Source organism: Rhopilema esculentum, chromosome 15 (genome assembly GCF_057945365.1).
Source record: "Rhopilema esculentum isolate cy_ngs chromosome 15, ASM5794536v1, whole genome shotgun sequence".
Classification (NCBI taxonomy): domain Eukaryota; kingdom Metazoa; phylum Cnidaria; class Scyphozoa; order Rhizostomeae; family Rhizostomatidae; genus Rhopilema; species Rhopilema esculentum.
The window spans coordinates 6,919,933-6,942,698 of record NC_142829.1 but is presented as its reverse complement, the minus strand read 5'-3'; the positions used below and the strand labels follow the sequence as shown (position 1 = coordinate 6,942,698).

The 22,766-nt window shown below is 35.5% G+C and overlaps 3 protein-coding genes across 5 annotated transcripts in view; 2 read left to right on the top strand and 1 right to left on the bottom strand.

Annotated features, from left to right (window-relative positions):
* Positions 1 to 8,423, top strand: part of LOC135685067 (intersectin-1) — a 44,627-nt gene extending 36,204 nt beyond the window's left edge. For both annotated transcript variants that reach the window (XM_065200816.2, XM_065200815.2), the window contains exons 34-41: positions 531 to 614; positions 891 to 962; positions 1,514 to 1,663; positions 2,187 to 2,235; positions 2,911 to 2,983; positions 3,233 to 3,315; positions 4,473 to 4,730; positions 5,016 to 8,423. In XM_065200816.2, the coding sequence (XP_065056888.2) occupies positions 531 to 614; positions 891 to 962; positions 1,514 to 1,663; positions 2,187 to 2,235; positions 2,911 to 2,983; positions 3,233 to 3,315; positions 4,473 to 4,730; positions 5,016 to 5,158 (912 nt within the window). In that variant the 3' untranslated portion in view covers positions 5,159 to 8,423. The remainder of the gene's footprint in view (positions 1 to 530; positions 615 to 890; positions 963 to 1,513; positions 1,664 to 2,186; positions 2,236 to 2,910; positions 2,984 to 3,232; positions 3,316 to 4,472; positions 4,731 to 5,015) is intronic.
* A 3,628-nt stretch (positions 8,424 to 12,051) lies between these two features.
* LOC135685706 (core alpha-(1,3)-fucosyltransferase) lies at positions 12,052 to 19,180 on the top strand. Its single transcript, XM_065201718.2, has 2 exons — positions 12,052 to 12,176; positions 16,725 to 19,180. The coding sequence occupies exon 2, from the start codon at positions 16,760 to 16,762 to the stop codon at positions 18,011 to 18,013; it is 1,254 nt and encodes a 417-aa protein (XP_065057790.1). The 5' UTR covers positions 12,052 to 12,176; positions 16,725 to 16,759; the 3' UTR covers positions 18,014 to 19,180.
* LOC148958456 (uncharacterized) lies at positions 18,564 to 22,708 on the bottom strand. Of its 2 annotated transcripts, none has more exons than XM_089112627.1 (2): positions 22,631 to 22,708; positions 18,564 to 21,156 (listed from the first exon to the last, which is right to left on the bottom strand). In XM_089112627.1, exons 1-2 carry the CDS (start codon positions 22,691 to 22,693, stop codon positions 20,710 to 20,712), a joined length of 510 nt encoding a protein of 169 aa, XP_088968753.1. In that variant the 5' UTR covers positions 22,694 to 22,708; the 3' UTR covers positions 18,564 to 20,709. The 2 variants fall into 2 exon arrangements, with proteins under 2 accessions (XP_088968753.1, XP_088968754.1); XM_089112628.1 differs by having other exon boundaries at positions 18,564 to 21,138.
* Positions 22,709 to 22,766: the final 58 nt, after the last annotated feature.

Here is a 22,766-nt window from a genome sequence, read left to right as displayed (position 1 = left end):
ATCACTATTCGAGTCTTGGTGTGACTGAAGCAGGGAGCCCGATGCTTCTTAAACCTGTAACGAGAAATGCCGCCAAGCTAACTTTCAAGGCTACTCATAACTAATTTTTCTAATCTTTACTAAAACCGTGGAAAAAGAATCAGTGGCATTGTAAAAGCTCCAATATTTTGATTTAATGTTAAAAGGTAACATTTGAAAAGAAATTTTCCGACATTAATATCTCGCTTTTGTGTGGAGTTTATTTCTATTTGAATGTGTCTGTTATTGAAATTTCCTGGCCTCTGGTTGTTAATTGTTTTAACATATTATGTTCCTATACTTTTTGGCAATGACGAAAAATGGTTTGTAAATGATGACGAATAAAGCTATGATTAATTTATTCCTGCCGACAAAAATTCCCGTTACATTTCGTTATTATTTACACTAATAATTAGAATTGATGATTATTTGTTTTTTCATCTGGAGTTAAGTCACAATGTGAAGCTTTTCGACATATCTATGATAAAACTTTGATTTCTCCTTCTCCCCAGATTAATGAAAACATTAGAATGGTTGAAAGTTCTAGCAGGTTAGAGTGGTTGCAAAGTCATGTGACCTTAGAAGGTCTTGGAGAGGTAAGAGAAATTTACGACTTTGATTCGCAACAATACTCTACGCTCTACAGCTTGCAGGCAACTTGATTTTTTGACATTTTTCTATAGATTAATCATAGCTATCTGATAAATAGATCTATAAGTAAGATAATGTACTTAAAAGATTTATTTAAAAGAGGCATTTTTTTAATCTATCTGGATGCTGGCCTATATTTCACTGAGGCTGTTTAGCCAGCTATATTCTATTGACTGTTCGTCTTCCTTACATAAATTTAATTTGGAAACATTTTCTATCAGAAATTAGTGTTCAACTCGCAGACGAATTGCCTAGGGCAGCGGAAGTACCTTCACCACGCAACTCTATACAAGGTAAAATTGTCTCAAACGCAAAAGTTATCTTATCCAAGTTATCTTAGCCACTCATATTTGTTTGCCACAATTGTTGAGACAAATTGAATTTTTTCCTTTTTAAATTGACGTTGCCCCTGTAAATTCGAATCTCCCTGAATCAATGTTGGATTAGTAGTTCTATAGTTTGTGCCGGGGGAGGTGTAGTATTTTTTTAACTTGCATTCAACATTGAACTAGAAGAGGAAGGAGTTAGTTTTGAGAAAAAAAAACAAATTTTGATACAGAGTCTCAGCTATCTCAACTATTTTTTTTCGGGATTGTAGGTCAGTTAGATGTCAGGCTAATATTAGAAAAATGTTATGTGAATCCTTTATATAAATGCTAAATTTTTAATTGAATATATACTCATTTAAATTGTCAAAAGTGAATATATTAGATTTTAAATAGACTTGATATAACTTCGTTTTCCAATACGACCAGATAGATATTCATGTTAAGTCTTTGCAAGAACAAATTCTTTGGTACAATGTCATTTTGTCACAGTACTTCATGCTATCCATATTTCGCAGCACAAAAGCAACAAAGAGCTCCGAGCATTCCTATTTAATGACTTTCTCTTGCTAACACGTCATCATGGAAGCACTCCAGCTGCCAAAGCCTTTACCAACATTTTCAAAGATGATGTTGATGGCGAAATAACTCTAACAATATACAAAAAGGTTTGTATTTTCATCATGTTATTTATTTCTGTAGATGAAATCAGTTCATAGGGCCTTCCTTACGTTATCTTGCAATGCCAAACGCAGACTTCTGTTTTTCTGTTAAAAGCCCTAAAGCGGTATTTTTTCCTTTCATGTTGTACTTAAACATATTTTTGTGGTTTTTGTAGCTAAAGTATAAAAATTGTAAATTAATTATTTTTTTATTTAATCTTTTAGTTTATTATTTTTTTAGATATTGATCATGCAGTTTGTTTCTATTTATTGTTCTGTTACTTCAGTCACATTGTTTTCTTAATTTAGATTTTGAGTATTTTTTTGTAAGAGTTAAAAACATATTTCCAATTCCTTTTTGGCTATACTAATTATCTGTGACTGTTACACAGAGATTCTCTTTACAGAAAAGAGAAGCAACGATTGATTCTTGCTTGAATTCTTGTATAAATACTGAAACCCTAAAGGGATTTACTTACGTCATTCGAAATATTAAAATTTTCTGACTGTATTGATTTCAAATTTGCAGCCGATATTTCTAAACGAGGTCGTGGTGAAGTTACCCATAGATCCCGACGGTAAGCCAAACTTTCTTGAATATTTTGTCATTATCGCTTCAAAGTAGCTGTTTTTATCGTACGTCGGTTTGATTAATCTGATTGAATATTTTCAACGACCACCATGAACCACGATTTGCTAAGGGGATCATCTTCTTACCCGAACGCATACTTGTTGATGTCAATCACATTCTATCGTTGAGTGGAGTCAACCCAACTAAATTACCCTCCTTGACTAGGAATAAATTGGGAACTTTCATGTTTCCTAATTAGTATTTAATTTGAGTCCCTAGACATTTCCAAATGGTCCGATCAATCCCAAAATTAGACTGGTAATATATTCTTGGATCTGCATTCTAATCATAACGGATTTATTAGTTTTATGGACCATTTTGTGGAAATTTGAGTTCTTTTTAAATGCCATATTTTTGTGGAGCTTCTTGCTGCACAGCCGTGCTTCTTGCTGTCTTTTATGCTGTGTACCTTAAACTGCTTTAGCAATCGAGTTCATCGAGCGATCCTACTGATACCTTTAGCACAGCACACGAAATAAGTGTATCAATTTATGTCAATTGTCAAGCAATCGTTACATTATCAATCAACTTCACCATGCTATTCAAGTGCGATGCATATTTTATCGATCATTTTTAACAACATACCAAGCGTTGGAAACTAATTTATGTGAATTTGTTTTAGTAAACGAGACACTCTTCTGCTTGTCACATATTGACCGAATTTACACTCTTCGCGCAGAAACCAAAAACGAAAGGTTGGTATTGCATTGCTTGTTAATGTTTGTATCTAAATGGTGACTTAAAATTCTATCTAAAATTATTGGAATCCTTATTAAGTTTTTTTGTTCCAGATTTTATTATGGATTGCAGTGTCAAATGTTTATGTTTTTTGTTCATTCTCTTTACTATTTTTGACTGAGTATGAATGTTTCATTGATTGTAATGTGAGCTTGGCTGTGTTATTAATTACCATTAACGTATCCTATGAACTCGATGTTTCTTAGAAATGTCTGGCTCACACGACTACAGAAAGCGTCGGAACATTTCATTGAAACAGAAAGATTCCAGCGGAAAAGAGCTCATAGAGGTTATTCTTTTGAAATTATCTGTATCGTCATTTACTGAAATATATACATTGTATAAAAATATATACATGGCACAACTTACTGTAATTGTCTGAATATGATAATAACTTTCGCGACCCATAGGGGTACTATCTGGGAATTGTTATATGCTAGCAATAGAACTCTGAATCTTTTCACTTATTGGCCAGTGCAAGAAACACTACCATCTGTTTACAATCAGAAACCTTTAACGCTTCCTCTACATTCAATTACCAATGATGGTCAGTTTTGATTCAGGGTATAATTTGTGAAGATATTTTTTTGAATGGCAGTGAAATGTTTTCAGAGTAACTTGCTTGCTTGGCAAAAATCCGTTTTTTCTAGCTTAATTGGGTAAAGATAGATAACAGAGCTGACTATAACCTACTTTGGTTCTGAAAATTCTTGCAATATTTTTTAAAAAAGTACTTCCATTGCTGCGAACCTGTGAAAGATGCACGCAAATGAAAAGTAACTGGAATGATTTAATGTAATGGGCCTAGCACCAAAATCAAAATTTGTTACTACAACTTCGTTGAAATTTACTGCAAAATTGTAAATTATACAATAAGATCTTATTATGAAACCCATTCTTTTTTATATTTCGTAAACGTTTTTTTGTTAAATTTCTAAATCATTGCAATGAAAAGACATTAGCATACATTAATAGTGCGTTGCTTATAGACTTTAGGCAGTTATGAATCTAAAGCCTTGGCCAAATGAATTGAAATTTTGCCTCTGCATCACTAATGCTGCTCAACTTCTCTGCCGAGCGGTGTTTGGTGTTGCTCAATAGCAAGTGGCCAAGGGAATACAACATTTCACTGAGCGACACTCAAGATCATCTAGAACAAGGACCCATAAAACAGGTTTTTGTCTCCATCAAGCACTTTTCACTAAGCACTGATCATTGCTCAGCAACACTTAGCACTCCTATTGGGTTAGACCGAATAAACCGACAATCGGACTGAGCAAAATGGTTGGATACTACTTAATCTTAATCAAATTGTTCACCAAGGTTTATTTGACAAAAGCAGTAACCCAGCAGAGGCTCTATGTCTGACTTGAATACTAGTATAAGCATAAGAAAGGTATCGTTTGGTCCTTCTAAACTAAGCTAAGTACACCTACTCCTTTGCAGCGCGGTCTGTTCTTGGTCAGGGCATAGGACGATTGACAGTTACGATCAACGAAGGCTTCGATTTGAAGGCGTCGGACCCAACCGGTACTAGCGACCCGTATTGTGAAGTCAGTATGGGCTCCCAGGAACACAAAACAAAGGTTGTTCCAAAGACACTGAACCCCAAATGGAATTCTCAAATGCAATTTACAGTAAAAGACATTGACCAAGATGTGTTGTGTATAACTGTATTCGATCGAGATTTTTTCTCACCTAATGGTAAGTCGGCTATCGTTTGTTCCTACTGAAACTGCTTTTCAGAGAAGTTAGTTTTTTAGCAATGAAATTTTCCTGAGTTGCTTTCCCAGCTGCTTTTGCTACCACTGTCTCTGTATCAATTGATATATGCATGAAACTTGCTGTTTTCTCTAAATAAACCTACTGCAACGCCTTCAAATTAGGTTTTTTATGGCTTTCTTGTGAGAGCTGATTTAATGAAATATACATATCGTAATATTTACATAAATTCATGCATTCTAAATTTGTTTCTGTCTTTCCAAACAGATTTTCTTGGTCGTACAGAATTATCTATTTCAAGTTTGTTGAAAGAAGGACCAGGACCATGGACTAAAAGGCTACTGCTACACGAAGTACCAACAGGTGAAATAATTCTCAGAGCTAGTTTTCAAAAGTTTGAAAGAAGGTAATTTGTATTACGTCAAAACCATAAATCTGTATTTCTATCTGTATCCCTTAGCTGCGTCCCTGTACATTACGACATAAGATTACTTCCCTTAATCATTTTGTAAATTATAGCTGTATTACAATAGGACAACTTTATCTTTGAAGCGGCTCTAAAAAATCCACGCTTTATTTTCTACTTCTCTCTCGTTAGTTTTATACCATTTTAACTAGAAAAGTATTTTTCAACTCTCTAGCCAACTTGGCTGCCTTCATTATGAGTTTGCAGGACAAAAGTACTTTCTCTCTTGACTTCTTTCCTTTCTCTCTTGATTAAATGAAAGTAACAAATGCATTTTCAACGATTCATGGTTTCTCAGCCGATCATTATGGGTATTGCTATCCTTCTATACCTTTTCGATCCATCTTTTGAGTTGAATATTATATTTTTGGCTCTATATCTTTATTTTTTATTCATAAACCGTTTTTTATAAATCCAATGTTGCTACAGATCATGACCCACCGCCATCAAGAATGCTAACCATTTTGGCAAAATTTATTTATAGAAAATGTTTTTATACCAAAGGCATCGAGTTGTTTTAAACAGTATTTATTCCCTGTTGTAATGCATATTTGATTAAAGTGATTTGCAAGTAAGGTGAGTGATAAGGTTAAGTAAGTCTAAACAGGTTTTCATATATTACGTTTTTTGATCCCCTGTCTTAATAAGAGGTACGACTTCCTCCAATCAAACAGCTGCTACATACTCCACAATATTGTAATAATACAAATCTCCCTCTGAGATATCACCCCAGTCTTCTTGAACTTGCTCTAAGCCTCCCCTTCCGCATTTCTTTCTCCTTCCCCTTCTCTCTGGTTATTTTTTCTTTAGGCTTTGTTTTTCTTTCCATGTTTTGTCTTTAAATGTTAATAAATTCATATCGTACTATCCTCAGCAATTTGACACCAGTACCAATTCCTGCTTATGAAAACTTCGATACACCCCCTCCAAGAATTCAGCAATTTGACACCAGTACCAATTCCTGCTTATGAAAACTTCGATACACCCCCTCCAAGAATTCAGCAATTTGACACCAGGACCAATTCCTGCTTATGAAAACTTCGATACACCCCCTCCAAGAATTCAGCAATTTGACACCAGTACCAATTCCTGCTTATGAAAACTTCGATACACCCCCTCCAAGAATTCAGCAATTTGACACCAGGACCAATTCCTGCTTATGAAAACTTCGATACACCCCCTCCAAGAATTCAGCAATTTGACACCAGTACCAATTCCTGCTTATGAAAACTTCGATACGCCCCCTCCAAGAATTGTATTAGCGTCATTAGTCAGGCTTGTGACAAAAAAACAAGAAAGATATAGCTCTTTCGGCTTGAGAGAAACAATGATTTTCCTATTCTGCATTAAACTTTTATTCATCTAAAACGTATTGAATGTCGCCATTTCCTAGCTTAAAACATTTACATGCTTGTAGTTGTTAGCAGCTCTAAAATGTTAAAGGAAGCCCTGTTTTTATTTCCTAGAAAGTAGAAGCAGTAAAGATCTGTGGCCATAAGGCAACCAAAACTCTTCATTAATTCAGTTGAAATTTGAACGGTGTGATTATCGACTGACACCAGACCAATTTCACAAGGGATAGACCAGATAACGAGTTTCACACCAAGCTTTCCTTCTTATTTTTTAATTTCTCAATTCTTACTCTTCTAAATTTTCCTAGTACTCTTCTCAGTTTTCTTCTCTTTTCCCAAAATATTACATCTACAAAGAATTTTTTGAGCCTTTCATGTTTGTCCGTTCATCAGCGTTTATATTTTGTATCTATTCTATAGAAGCTGTTGTATTTTAGAAGTCTGCGTTTTATTTAACTTAATTTTGAATTGTTCATTCAATTATCAGAATCTATTGTAAATATTTAAACTACTCTAGTCAATTATGTCGACTTGATAATTGTAATTTCATCCAAACCTTGGTAGCTCTGAGGCAATTTGATTGCTTCAAAATTTCTTTTAACCGCGGGCAATGTATCGAGGATAATATTGCATACTCGACGATAAATTGGACAGTATGTTACCGTTAAATAGTTAGTATATTAGGACGATATTAGGGCGGTTAACTGATTTGATAAACCACCCTGGGTTAACGTAGTCTACAAAACGCATTCTAGCGTTCTCTGCTTGTTAATAGAAATCTCCCCTCGCCACTCGAGTTTGTTGCAACACTCGGCATTATTGCGAGATGTAGAAACAAATCAGTTATGTAGACGATTTGTTGAGATAGTCTAATGAAAATGTAAAGTATCGCAGAAGTAGTGAGAATGTCTCTGGTATGGAATTAAGTCTTGGCACATTGGGATTTTAAAAGATATAATGCGGAATCAGCAGGGCTCACGACACCAATTTCAAGGTGGAGGGGCCAAGTTCTATAAGACAAGTTTGAATTTAGTGCTTCAAAACAGACCCTCTTTGAAATATTTTGCTTACCAAAAAAGTGGGGGAGGCATGGCCCCTCCAGCCCTCCCCCCCCCAGTACCTTAAGCCCTGATTAGAACTTGGCACATCGGGATTTTTATAGATATAAAGCACCTTGTAGATTGTTGTTACGTCTTTCCGTTTTATTACACAAAAATGTGTAATTTGTACAGGCTTTAAAAGGTAAATTATCAGAGTCAATCAACTTGACGTAATATACATCTATTTAGGTCTGTAAGAAATTTGTTTTCCACTTTTTCCTTCTAGAGACCTTTGAGTCCCACTATGCCCTAATGCAATGATTTAATTCATTTATCCGTAAACATTGGTACAGTATAATCCGGTTATAACATACTTTAAGGGACCAGCGTATTAAGTACGTTATATCCGAAGTACGTTGTAACGAGGGTAAGTAAAAGTTGACTAAAACCAAGCACACCTTTTGCCTGGACCAAGCACACCGGTACTTTATATCCGAAAGTACGTAATAACCGAGTACGTTATAACGGGATTCTACTGTAGCTGTTTTGAATTCATTTTCGAAAAGTAGAGTATTTTCGAGAAGAGAAATGCTGATGTAGAATCAGATCAAGACGATATATCGAGACCTTTGTTAGTTGTAAGTCCAACTGAAGACCGTCATGTTCCTTTTGCTTCTGACGTGGAACATTTGGTAGATTATATAATTGTTGGGAAGGGAAAACATTGACATCCTTAGATAAAGTTATACGAGACAGCAAATTCTAGTATTGATTTAATAATTGTTATTATTCTAGATTATTGTAGATTTCATTGAAATTGCTTTTGTTCCCTTTTTTTCGATTTGGCGCATATCTTCCTTACTGCGTTTTTAACATGTCCTGGTTTTCAATGTCTTGGTTTTCGAGACGAATTTCAGTGTTATAGAAGTGTTCATCCTTTTTCTAGAGACAGTCCCCTTGATCTTTGTAAACCGTCGGGGAACCGTCATCTAAAAACAATGAAAACTAGACGCTGGGTGGGGCACTGCATCTTATTCAGGGGGGTGTTATTCACAATTTGTAGTTTTAGGGTGGGGGCTTATTCGAGGGGGGCTTTTTCGAGGGGGGCCAATTCGAGGATTTACGGTATATGACCGCCATGTTTCCCGGTCCCTACTAAATGTAACCTAAATTCAAACCGATATTTGTATGTTTTGGTTTTTCTTGCCAGGAAATATCTGGTAAGTAAAACTTTATTATTCCAGAAGATAGCCCATTTTCAAGATGCCTACAGAAGATTGAAAAAAATGACAGTAGCGAAAGCCGGTTAAATTAGTCCTGTACGCGACTAGTTTACACTAGGTCTCACAAACTTATCTACTTTTGTCTTTCATTTACGCTGGACAAGTCTTGTGATCGATTGTGTAAAAACAGCATGAAAAACCAGGCAACGCCTCATCTCAGTGAGTTAGAAGCAGCCTCGAATTGAAAGTGGATAAAATTTGTTTGGATAATACTGTTTACGCTACAGAAATTCGTACCATAATAAGTTCACTTACTGCACCAGAAAAAATTTGCCAAAATCTTGCGTTATTAAGTGGATAACATTTGCTCGGATGGACAAGATCTAATGTAAACGCAAGGCCGCCCTATTCTTATTCCTTCCTCCGGACAAAATTTGTTCGGGTCTTCAAGCTCAGTTAAAATTTTTGTCACGAAAAAATAACATGAAATTGTTAAAAGAAATCTTTTCTTGTTTTCATGTAACAAAAATATGATCGATAACGGATCTCCCAATAATAGGGAGGAAAACATCAGAGTAAGCCCTTTATAACGGACTGCCAGCCAAAGTTTTCGAGCTCTGCCTACCCGTAAAAATATGATTTCAAGATGCTACAAATTTGCCTTTGCAACTGGAAGGTCAGGAGCTGGGCCACAGTTGTCAGAGGCTATTGAGTATTTGAAACAGGGTAGATTTCCAGGCCCACCACGACTCTAGCATGACTACCATAGGAGATAAGTATCAGTGGTGGCGCCAGAGGGGGGGCAGGGGGGGCTACAGCCCCCCCGTCGGAGGAGGCTAGCCCCTCCGTCGGAAGATAAATTATGCTTGAATTTTTTTTGTCGGAGCGAATTTTTTAAGTTTTGGCGGAAATAGAAATTTCTAAAAGGACTGTTATCAGAATTCAGGAAGCTCATCCCAAAACAACTCATCGACACATCAATTTCATGGTAAATAATAATCTGTTATAAGAAGTTTGAATTGGTTGTTTAGATGTTCAGTACCAGGTGTTTTCCGCATGCTGTTAAATTTGATCTTATGTTATGGATAGTGCAGTTCGTCCAAATCTTGCTTGCTATAACCAACCTACAACATCGGAATATTTTTGTGCGATAGCGATATGGCAACAAATGTTACCCGTTTCAGTGTTAGATGTAGTATATGTAATGACGTATTTAACAATGATTACGCTGCCCGCCACACGAAGTCCAAGCACAAAGATTTGGCTGCAATGGGAAGGACTGCTCCTACGACGGCAATAGTTGAAACGGACTCGCAGCAGAGAAAAATAAAAACATTTGGCAACGTTTGATGAGTTGTAAAGATTTAGAGTAGTTTTAAGCTTATCTAGAGGCAGCTTTCAAAAAAAATTTCCAGGGACGCCGGAGAAGGGGGGCGCGGGGGGGCAAGCGCCCCTCCTGCCCTTTGCTAGGAGGGGCAAGGGAGGGGGCAAACGTGCCCTTAGTAATATGTCAAAAAACGTAGTAAAAAACACGATTACACCATTTTGATAGCATTTTTAGCCAATCTAATGGGTGTAGCCACCAAAATTTTCCCGGGGGAGTACCCCCGGACCCCCCGAATTTTCGGCTCGCAACGCTCGCCTTCGGTCTCCAGTACCCTTACAATTCCTTGTCGCCCCCTAGCCCTATCGTTCTCTAAAAAAATTAGCCCCTCCGTCGGAAGTGCTAGCCCCTTTGTCGGAGGAAACCTAGCGCCACCACTGATAAGTATCTTCGTTCAAGATAATAAAAAGATCTGCATATAGACATTATGTCAATATTCTAACTACTCCCAGGCTCATAGTGATGAAAGAAAAATGATCCTTATATCTGTCATTTGGTACTGAAGAACAAGTCCATATTGTTAGTGAGCTCTCTTTTAATTGCCAGTGAGCCTGTGCCTTAAATCTCTAACTAGCAAGGTTCAGGGGCGGATCCAGAACAAAGTTTAGGGAGGGGCAATTGGTAATCGGGGCGCTGGAAAATGTTCAGTTCTTGGTGACGAGAGTACTGAAAGATGGCCCCCCTATTCACATTCTGAAGGAAAATTTTCATATAAATTGTGCCAAACCGTTTCCAAAAAGGGGCGCCAGACTTGCTTCAGTTCGGCGAGGGAGGGGCAACTGCCCCTAGTTGCCCCCCTAAAATCCGCCACTGGCAAGGTTTGAAGTTAGGAGCACCGGATGCCTTTTTTTGATTAACAGCAGACAATATAACATCCTCAACATTTTTTAAATCCCTTGCTGCAAGGATAGACGAAGTAGTTTTGAAAATAAGAAAGTGAATAATTAGAAGTAAATATGTTTTAAGTAAGGGGTACTTCATTTTCAAGGCTTAGGGTCCTTGAAAGAGACGGAAAGCTTTGTATGTTTTGTCAACACTTAGATTCAAATGATGTATCGCGTTACTATGACAGGGTTATGATGAGCCCTGAAAATATGTTTGACTGAATGCCGGGTGTCTCATTCTTTTCACACCAGTATGTAGCTCGGAAACCTCCTTAAGATAGGTGGTGAGAGAAGGGGTTGAGATTCAAGTTTAGTGACCTAGGAGGGCACACTGGTTGGGTCCGATGCGAAAGAAAATTTTTGATATCAGCCTTCTATAATGGCTAAAAACGCATGTCCCAGTCCAGACTAAAATTTAACAAATATATCGGCAGGGACGCTGGAAGGCAAGGCTTGAGTAAAAGGACATTTGAAAGATACTTCCAAGCCTCTACTTATTCCTTCTCAAGTGCTTTTTTTTCGATTTAATTTTCTGTAGGTTTCTTGAACATTGGCCAAATTTTGGCATAAGGAGTTATTTTACAAGTTTTGAGAAATGTCGTCATTAATTATATAAACGACGTCAGCTATAGCCCCCCCCCCCCCCCACTTTTTGCCAAAAATGCAAAAAAAATTATCAATGAGTCACTAGAAAAGCCACTTTTTATTCGGTTTTAGCCCCCTCCCCAACTTTTTTAGATCCCGCACCTTTCTCAACGCTCCGCGGTGATCAGAATTTCATTCGAGTCTCTCTGATTATTACAAAGGACCCGTTTCAAGGGCACTCCGGTCCCCTTGCCCCTCCCATCAAAATGCAACAGGGGGAGTTGACACCCGCGCCCCTTCTCAGACGACCCTGGACACTGGGCAGCGACATTTGGCAGTGACATTTGGCAGTCACACTTGGCGTGACGGAGCGGGGCAGACAACACCTGGAAAACAAAAGATGGAAATGAGTCATTGTCCTGCGCAGAGGATGATTGACTCTTGAGGCAGCTTTGCGTGCAATGGAGGATTAAGAGACTTCATGAATGCAGAAGGTATGTTTAGGGTTTTTTATAGCTTGTACTAAGTAAGAGGATAGTATAATTATGTTTTGATGCATTCAGTAGCATAAGAAACTGATGATAAATCCTTTTTTGGCCTGCTGGCCAGTGTCCGTCGGCAAGGACGAGCAACACCAGGAGTTTAAATTTAAATGTCCATTCTCGCAATATTGTTTGTCAATGGAAAAAGAAAGAAACCCTTACAGATAACTACTATATGTTTTGTATCAATATCTCTAATTTCTTTGAAGGTTGAAAAGTGTTTTCTGGTATTTTTATAGACCGTGTTTATGTTGTCGTACGTCTCTAGCTGATCATGTCTGGGTGTCGTCCCATTTTGATGCGTGTCTAGAATTAAACCACAGCCCTTCATATCAACAAAATTAGCTCAATTGGATTTGTAACGATTAATTGATTCTCGGGCTTTTAAGGTTAAGAGGAGCAATTGTCATATAGTTAGAAATTTTTCCATTCCCTTCTTTTGTTGTTTTTGTGCCCCACCCTCGAAATTGTGCCGCGTTAATTTTAAAACATTAACATTGGCGGGCAAGGCAAAGACGATAACCTAGAAATGATTGTTTTATTTTCATACCAGATGGAAATCGCCATACAATTTTTTCTTATATAAGTACATTTGTACCCTTTTGGAAATTTTGCTTTTAAGAATTACCACCCAGTAATCCAGTCTGCAGAGTATGGCAGCTCTTACTAAGATATGAATCCTCAGTTTATTTTTCTTATAGCTTATTTTTCAAAAAGAAAGATTTCATAATAGTGCTATAGTAAATTTAGTGTGCAGTGCTAGACTGAACCGATGCAAGCATCTGCCATATTCTGCAGACTGGTTTGTAATGTAACCTAGGGGGACAGAGATTTGCCAGATGCAGCAAGAGTGAATATTTTCATCCAATGAAGGATGATAAAACCAAGTAAAATATAAAGAAACATGAACATAATTGAGGGTTCTCTATGGCATGAATAGTTATGAATGCTGGTTTTTGGCGAGAACCACATAATCAACCACATAATCCTATGCCAGGAATTTTGAGTCATACATACATATATACATACATACATACATACATACATACATACATACATACAGATCTCTTGAAGAGTGAGTTACTCACGAAACAGGCTTGTAGAGATAAATTATGTAGTCTTATTTTCTTCAACTCTATGATATACATACATATATTATTTATTTAACAATGCAGGTCATCAAAATGGCAGCTTTTGCTGATGTGGACCTGGTAATTTACTCATAAGTAAAGGTTAAAAAGTTTTAAGTAGTCAAATCCAACCTCACTTTAAAGCACATTCCTTAGACAGTTTGTTTTGATTCCCTCTCCCGATCCAAAGTGTATACAAAGTAATATTGTATGTGTAGCAAAATTATTAGGTCAGTCAATCTCAAATTGTATGGTTATGAAATATGTAGAAAGTTAACAAAAACTAGAGAGATAATCAAAAGTTAACATTTGAAACCTCTATAAACCTTTGAGGCTTTTCAAACATTTGACATGACATTACCTCCAACATGCTCCCTCTAAGTAGTCTTTTGAGGTACTGTCCTCAAATTCACCATAATCTTTAATGGCAGAATGAAGATCTTTATTGAGAAGCCAAAACTTTTTCTAGAATCAAAACTTTGTCTTCTTCTAAAATTGCCTGACATTGGCTCTAATCACTTTACAATTATTTCTCTATTTTTCTATTCAGTTCTCTACTATTAAGTCCAGGAATTTTGAGGAGCAAAAAGGAGGTGCTTGGCAAGCTGAGCACCTTCAAATTTCTAGGCACTTGATTGAGTATAATATAATATCATCAAAAACAAAATTTAGCTTTTCTCATTTTATTTGCGATCATAGACATGCTAGATGCTCTATCAATCAAGCACCTAGAACTTTCTTCTAAGCCATCCTCTCATTTGACCACATATCTACCAACAGCAAAGGTAGGCTGCATATAGGTTTAGCTGGGTGCCGTCCTCTAGATAGGATAATTTTCCAATTGTTTGTTGGTAAGGGAGGTTTGCTATTTGTATTCAGTGATATTGTTAATTTAGATAAGCTTGAAGAATTCTCTTTCAAGTTGCTTAGTATGTTAAAATGTATTGACATATTTTGTCTGCATAACTCAAGCACCTTTATGTGCAGTTATGTGCTCATTTTCTTCTATGCTTCATAGCCAATGATATAGAAGCGCCGAAGGCGCTAGATGTCCAACTGGGCATAATTACCCATTGGGCAAAAAGACAAAAAAGGGCAAAAAGTCGATTCTGCATAATGGCTCAGTACGGGAAATTGCAAGTTAGACAAAGAAAAACCAAGATTATCCAAAATTAGCATAATTTTGAAAGGTTAGTTAAACTTTGCTAGCTTGCCGTATTAATTTCAAAAGTTTTAAGCCATAAATAGTGTTGTTAAATAGGATTTCAAGATTTTTAAAATATTTATTGCTGCGGCACTGGCACGGTCTACTCTGGCCTAGGCAATGTTTACCTTTTCAGTTAGACTGTTTTCGGGTTTAATAGCAAAAAACCAAATGTAATTTCAAGATTTGATTTATTTGTATTTTATAAGTACAAGGGTAGATGTAAGCAAGTACTCTTATATCATTATGACAACTTTTTAAATGAACACTCCCGTACTTCGGCAACCCCCTGCATATGACTTCTGGTAAAGATTTCAGATGAAAGGAGTGACAAATTTTATGATAACTATCCATTTCAAGTTTCAAGTTTATGATAACTATCCACATTCACCAGCAAATCAATCATATTTACGGACATCAGGATGTTGTAGGAAGGGGGCGTGGCTGAATCAGGATTGAAGATGACCTCTTTTACCACGGTTCCTTGAAGTTACGATAAAAAATTAACACAAAATTTTTGTATAAGTGCGACATTTTTATAAATAAGCCCAAAAACAATCTTCCTAGATATATAAATATTCTCCAAACCAGAGTGCCCTTATCAATGCCACGGTAAAAAAATGTTTTTAAAATCTCAAAACCTGTGTACAAACAAAAATTATGGCTTAAAACCCTCTAAATGCATACGGTAAGCTGACAAAATATAAGTTACCTTCCTAAATTAAATAGATTCTCTAAAATTTTTGGTTTCGTTTGCCAGCTTCGGAATTTCCCATACTGAGCCCTATTTGCGGAATCATCTTTTTGGCCTTTTACCGCATGAGTGATTTTGCCTCACTCTATAACAATAGAGTTAGACATCCAGCGACTTCATCGCTTATACATCATTGTTCATAGCTGAATGTAATGCCCTATGTAAGTAATTTTGACATTTTCTCTCTGCATTCTGCATGAAGGTATCATGTGTAGTTGTTTCCATTTACTTCCTCTTTATGTCAGTATATAAAGAAGGGAGTTCAACAACAGTTATTGCAATATCAAGTGAGCACTCAGTTTATCGTTTACATCCACTATAAGGATAACATGGTACCCTATGTTCTTACCCATATGAGCTATGAATGAGTCAATTTTTTCAATGACCTCTTAAATGATCATTTTTTCCTTTGCGGGATCATGACCCTGCCAAAATCTGTGACAGATGGTATCGTATGAAATTTTCTTCAAAATCCATTTTCAACTTTATCATTTGTTGAAAGGAAGAGTGTTATTGAAAATGGTAGGCCAAACCCCTGTATTGACACCACACAACTCTTGAATCTATCTATCCCACCTAGTTTAACCCAGCCCCACCCTTTCATAAAAGGGAATACCCAGTTGGGAAAGTTACACCATGCCACTTTTATCTAATGCTATTCAACTCGTAGAAACATAATCTTGTCTTTTAGGAGAGTCCCAGGTTGTGGTACAAAGCAGAGCTAGTAGATAAACATAGATAAACATCTACCTAATAATTTCCTCCACAACCAGTAATGATTTCACATGTTCAAAAGCTCAAAATTGGAAAGATTTCCAGAACCCATCATCATCGTCATCATCATCATCAAAAATACATTTAACAACCCATTGCGGTTGATACAAATGTCTATGCATCTATCGTTTGCTGAAATGGTTTCTACATGAGACTGTGAAAAAGTTCGTGAAGTCTATGTTCAGAGACCATTTCAGCAATAATAACAAGGTAACAAAACACAACTAGAATCAAAACACATCCTACTCTGAAAACGACATGCGCAGAAGTCACCCAAAAAGTATTAAAGAAATTGTTTCAATCATTTTCAGAAATCTTTGAACTAAAATCCATTTCTGTAACTCCATTTAACTTTATATTAAGTATAGGTCTAGCAAGGAAAATTGGTCTTTTTTGAAAGCAACATATGCTAATGTTGTTTATATTTATGTGATTACCTTTGTTGTTAGTTTATAAAGAAGATGTAGTCAACAAGAAGATGTGGGCATTTGTCATCAAACTAGTGTAAAATATGAAACAGAGACAATTTTTTGTAACAGCAAAATATTTTTGGGGGCAATTTTAATTTTTTGTATAATGTAGGTTTTTTGAAAATCAGTAACTTCTATTGGTTATTTTGTTTCTTTTCATTTTTCTAGTTTTGGTTTTCACAAAAACTGGATGACGAACGAAAATGAGGAGAAAATGCAAGCTGTTTTTCTTAGTAGCTTCATTGACAATTATGATTTTTATGTTGACACCTAAACAGCAAACAACATTTTTAGAGACTGAAGATGATACTGATAATGAGGTCATTCCTACAGAAGAATGTTGGTTGCCAATTGAAAATGACAGTGGAAGAAAAGTAGACCAAATAAAATCAGAATTTAAAAGAAGAAGAGGCCTATCAAACAGTACAAAAGTTGTTCTTCTGTATACTGGCTTGTTTTTCAGTCCATACTGGTGGGGGAAAAATGAAAAGCAGATTCAGAAATATACACATGACAAGAAGTGTGAGATTAGGGATTGTCACTTCACATATAGAAAGAATACACTTCAAGTTGCAGATCTTGTTATATTTCATGGTGTGGATCTTAATAAACCTTACTGCATTAGAAAAATTTCAGAGCGAAGACCAGATAATCAGAAATGGTTGCTTTTCATGCATGAGAGTCCTGTTTATACAAATAATTTGAATAAATATAATAGAATTTTTAATTGGACCATGACCTATATGCAGAAATCTGATATTTATGTACCATATTTTTCATATCAGACACTTACAAAGCATTCAGAGGTTCAAGGTTTTGAAAAAAATTTTGCAGAAGGGAAGGAGGGGAAAGTTGTTTGGGTTGTGAGCCATTGTGGACTATTACGTGATGATTATGTTCTTGAACTTCAAAGATACATTGATGTCACAGTATTTGGGGACTGTAGTTCAAAATTCAAGAAAGGCATGGGTCGATGTAATGACTGGGGAACTTTTTGTGAGGAAGAAATAAAGAGGTACAAGTTTTACCTTGCATTCGAAAATTGCTTTTGTGAGGATTACATAACTGAAAAGTACTGGGAAAAAGGTTTGAAATATGGACTAATTCCCATTGTAATGGGAGCTATTAGTGGAAAGAGTAAAGTGATTCCCAATTCATATATAGATGTAAACAATTTCCAAAGTATCCAAGAACTTGCAGCATATTTGTCATATCTGGACAAAAATGATACAGCATATAATGAATATTTCAAATGGCGTTATCATTATGAAGTCAACAACAACATTGATGCATTGTGTGAAGTTTGTAAGGCAGTTCATGATCGATCAAGACAACCATTTGTGTATAGAAATATTGGAAAGTTCTGGAGCAAGAAGCTCAATTGTGATCCACACCAATGGAAGGTAGATCATATTAAAATGCAAATTTCAAAATCAAAATTTAGATTTAACACTTAGTAAAATTGACATTATAGTAGTTTATTTCTATATAGAAATGATTTTATGTTAGAGACAAAAATGCATACAACTGGAATCATCATACCAAGAAAAGTCTAAAAAACGAAACCTATACAACACTAGATCTCTAAAAACCCATGTCAGCAACATAAAGTATTGTAGAAAATTGTGTGATCAGTTTTCATTGGCAGAAATTGTCCTATGCAAATGAAGAGGCATTGTGTTTTTAAGCTTCAAATGAATTAGGATATCTCTTTCTACCAAAGAATTGTGATTGGATTTCAACAGAATTTTCATTAAAAGCCTTGGTGCAATAATTTTTTATAAACCCTGTCTAAAATGCTTGTTGTATAGTGATGAAGAATCAGGCAAAGGTTTCATCATTTTTCTACATTCATTTTCTACATTCATTGAGCTGAGGAGAGTTGTAGGAAATAACTGAAGCTTGGTCAACTGTGAATTTTTTCATTGCTTGCTCATGTTCGCTTTCCCTGCAAGTTGGTTATTCATTTGGTTGCTCATGTTGTTCGCCTTTTTTGTGTGGAACCAATGTGTATAGGGTTGTGTGAATAGGGTAGTTACTTTTGCTACATTTTTTATCTTGCATCACTTTCATTACTTCAAATAATATTCATTTTTCTTCAGTAAATGGTTGCTAGTAATTTTGAACTGTTTTACGTAGGGGGTAGATTAGTTAAGAAATTTAAGGAGAAATAAAAATTGAAAAATTATGAATCTAGTAGCCAGATGTCAGGGTCTTAATTCAAGAGGTTGCTAGCAAAAAGATAGTATTTTGTAGTTGAGATATTCTTATGATACCTACAATGGTAGAGTTTGTTCATAAGTATTATTTTCAAGTTTACTATAATTTGCATCTCATTAATTTTCTTACTTTTAATATGAGAGCATAGCCAAATCCAGTGGAGACAGTTTTTAAGTTATTAATTAAATCTTTAAACTAACAGATAAACATACAAAATTATGATTCTGAAATTGCATACAATTCAAACTTGTATATATGTTCGTTCTTAGATTTATTTTAATAGTTAGTTTAGTTAGTTTCAATTAATAGATATTGTGATGAGTTGGAAATTTGAAATGACAAAGTAATTAACAAATGATTAACTGCAATGATTTCATATGCAAGCAGAGATTTTAAGGTTGAAAGATTTATCTTTGGTCTTTCTCTGTGGTTTGTAAAGGTTAAATATTTTTGGAATGACAAAAATAGAAAATGCCTCCACGCCGATAATGCTCACACTGACCACTTTCTTGATCAAATTCAAAGGGTGATTTTCATTTAGTTTCACCTCAGTGCATCAATACTGTTAGAAAAAAGAAAGAAGAAAAACACCAACTACAGAGACAAAATCATTTTTTTTGTAATAAATGTATTCAATTACTGTTCACAAATCTTTATATGAGTTAAATCAAAACTTATTGATAAATCTGCTCTGACAAGAATCTAAGGCAGTTAAGATAAGCAAATAAACTCTGGAATACAGGACTCAAAGCGTTATCATGTACCTATATTTTAGTAAAAGCACAGTTAATAAGTGTGCATCATGTCAAAAATGCCCCTTTCTAATTGTTTAGTAATGTCCATTTTATATGTTACTGCTCCAATATAGTCATTGATGTGTGTGTATTGGATGAAATATGAACACAATAACCAGTTGAATCACCTACTAAAGAGGAATCTTGGCACACACAACCATAATATTAGAAAATGAGTGTAATTTACAAGGGGCCCCATTAACCCTTTCACTTTTGGAATATCCTACCTCCAAACTAAGACCCGGTTTACTCTACAGAAAAAGAACATAACTCCTTGGTTTTACACCAGGTATCTTGGTTTGGTGCTAGTTTGGGAATGGTTTGGTTTTGTTCCTTTCTTTTTCTGTAATGTTAACTAGGTCTAAGTACCAATAGCAAATAGCCTTTCATTGAAAATATCTACAAAATCAATACTGTTTAAATAAAGTGGCCTGAAAGGTCTTCTTTGTTTAATGACAAATTTAAATTGGGCTAAGATATTTGTGGTTTGATACGCCAACCAGAAGATGAAACTACCGCATAGTAATAATATGAAAAAGCTTTTTAAAGCTTCAGATACTTCTTGCCTATTTTGTACAGGTGGCATTAAACTATTTAGAATACTGAGCCACTTTTATCTCAATAAATAGGAGAAAAACATAAATGAGGCTTTATGTTGTATGGATCACTGCCACAAAGTATTTTATCCACAGTTTCTGTCATTACTACGAATTTTTATCCTATAGATATTTGTCTAGTACTATTAGGACAATTTGTTAGTATGATTTGGATTGAACTGGAAGAACTTTCATGCTCACTCCAAAGTTAACAGTATGGTTTTGTATTTTGTTCATTTGTTTTAAAAAGATTAAACTAATTTCAAATGTGAGGATGTTGCTTTGGCAAAAGTTTGCTAAAAAGGAATTTTTAGTTAATCATGTTTAGTTAAGCATTAAGAAAAAGAAATAAGCTTTTACAGAAAGTATGTTAATAATTGCTAACTCATTACAAAATAGCCAATGCAACTTTTCATTGTATCTGATTCATAAGCGTTAAATCGCATGAGAGTTTTCTGACTCCTTAGTAGCAAAACTGAGCGTCCCATCCTTCAAAAGTTGTGAGAGTCAGTCATGGAATTATTTTGATAGACGAAGCTGAAATTACTGTTTATGTCGTTCGTTCAATTTACGTGTAACGTTTTTTCGGTAACGCATCCAAGTCCTCCATTGCCAAGCTTCTCTAGCAGTCCTTGTTAGAAAATACGTAGTGCCAACAACACTAAACGCTGTAAAAGCGTACCCAGTGATTGTTAACACATTCACTAGATTGTCAATGTTATCCATGTCAGGCCAAACATTTGGCACTGGTACAATGTAACTGGCTCCTGTCCCAACTACTCCAGCTGCTTTACTAGCACCAGTTACGATAAAATCTCCAAATAAAGTTGTTAGCTGTTTTGGCATTGGCTTTTCAACATAGTTTTCGTCGTCATCTTGAGAAGAACTGTTAGCGTCGAATTCTGTTTCCTCGGCCATCTTGTCTTGCTCTTGCCAAAATGACCTCCTGCTAGCCTCGCATACCTGTAAATCCTCGAATTGGAAGAGAATCTAAAAAATTATGCATAATGTGATTTCTTTCAACATTTGTTTCAACATGATCGCAGAAATATTCATTTAACTTCAACTTAAGATAGCCCCAAGATATTTTTAAGACTATTATTTCTTTCCACCGACCTTCAATATCCTGTCGTAAAGAACTTTTTGTCCAATCTAAACAAACACCCGTAGAAACTTGACTAATACTAATAAGCGTTTATGCAACATCATTCATGAAAAAAGAGTAGAAAGCATTGGACCAATTATACAGCCTTGTGTTACCCATCCTTCTTGATCAATTAAAAATCAGTGAGCTCCTCATTGCCTCTGACACATGGTTATCTTTAGAAACTTTGAAATCATCAGACCTAGGTGACAAGAGTTTAATTTTTCTGACCAATAAAACATTTACGATTTCGCTTAATACGTTTCTTATACTCTACTGCTGTTATGAAATAGTCGTTTCTCAGAATAAAGTGCTGTCGTTTTGCAAACTAAAATTCAAAGCCAGTTGATAGCTTTTTCTAAAATCTGTCACAGATTGTTTGTTCATTGCTTTGCATTCAGAAACAAACCATGTTTTGGACTTTCCTTTTTAAACCGATTTGACAGGAGCGAAAATATAACATTTGCCGCTACAAAAATGTGCCAATAATAAAACAAAATATAATATTACCAAATGTAGCGTCAAATTGATAAATGGAACAAGTCAATTCACATGATGTAAAATTTTGGTGACCGTGACCTGGTTATTTTATTATGTTCAATATCGATATTTTGGAGATCAAAAGTTTATCTACAAGAGATGAAGAAGGATCTTTGTATTTTTGGGTCGCACCTATTTCCAAACAGTTGGCTAAAATGTCCGCAGGCTTACAGTATGCAGTGAGTGCTTGTTCGGATGACAGAGTGAAATGGTATTTTGTCACTGGCATGCGACGAGTGCAATACTGTGGTTTCAGAAACTTTCAATAAGGACCAAGTAACGTATTCCATTTTAAGAATATAATTCTCCAAACATAACGAGAGTACATATACCTAAAAAAATAGTAAAGCATTTTAAACTATGGTAAGAAAAATCTAAAAGAAACACTCTGAAATGTAATTTAAACTAGTCTCAAGGATATGGTCGCAAAAATGTTCTTCTAGTTACGCTCGCAAGGGTCCCGTCTTTTTTGAAAAAACTGAGAATTCTTAAAGCTCAAATCAAAAAATTTTTAAATACATTAACAACAAAAAAGTTCGTCATCTAAATTTTCGGCAGAAAAATTTCGTCTAAAAATTTTTTTCAGAATTTCGTCATGACAAAACAGAGAGATAAAAAATACTACCAATGTTGTAAGAGGCAAAACTTCGTTGTGACCAATTTTCGTCTCATTTAAAATTTTGTCAAAATTATTTGTCTGAAATTTTTGTCACGACAAAATTTTTTGTGGTTAAAGGCATTGAGTCACGATGAGAGCAGAGGGTATATACCCAAGCTTACCCAAATCAAATCCGCTAAGTCATGATTTTCGTGGTGCAATGCTATGGGCGTCAGGCACTTCATTGACGTCAGGGCCAGCTCTTTTTCCTGCTCGAATTTTCCTGAAGAAACTCGAAATCAAAAAGAGGTTTGTTGT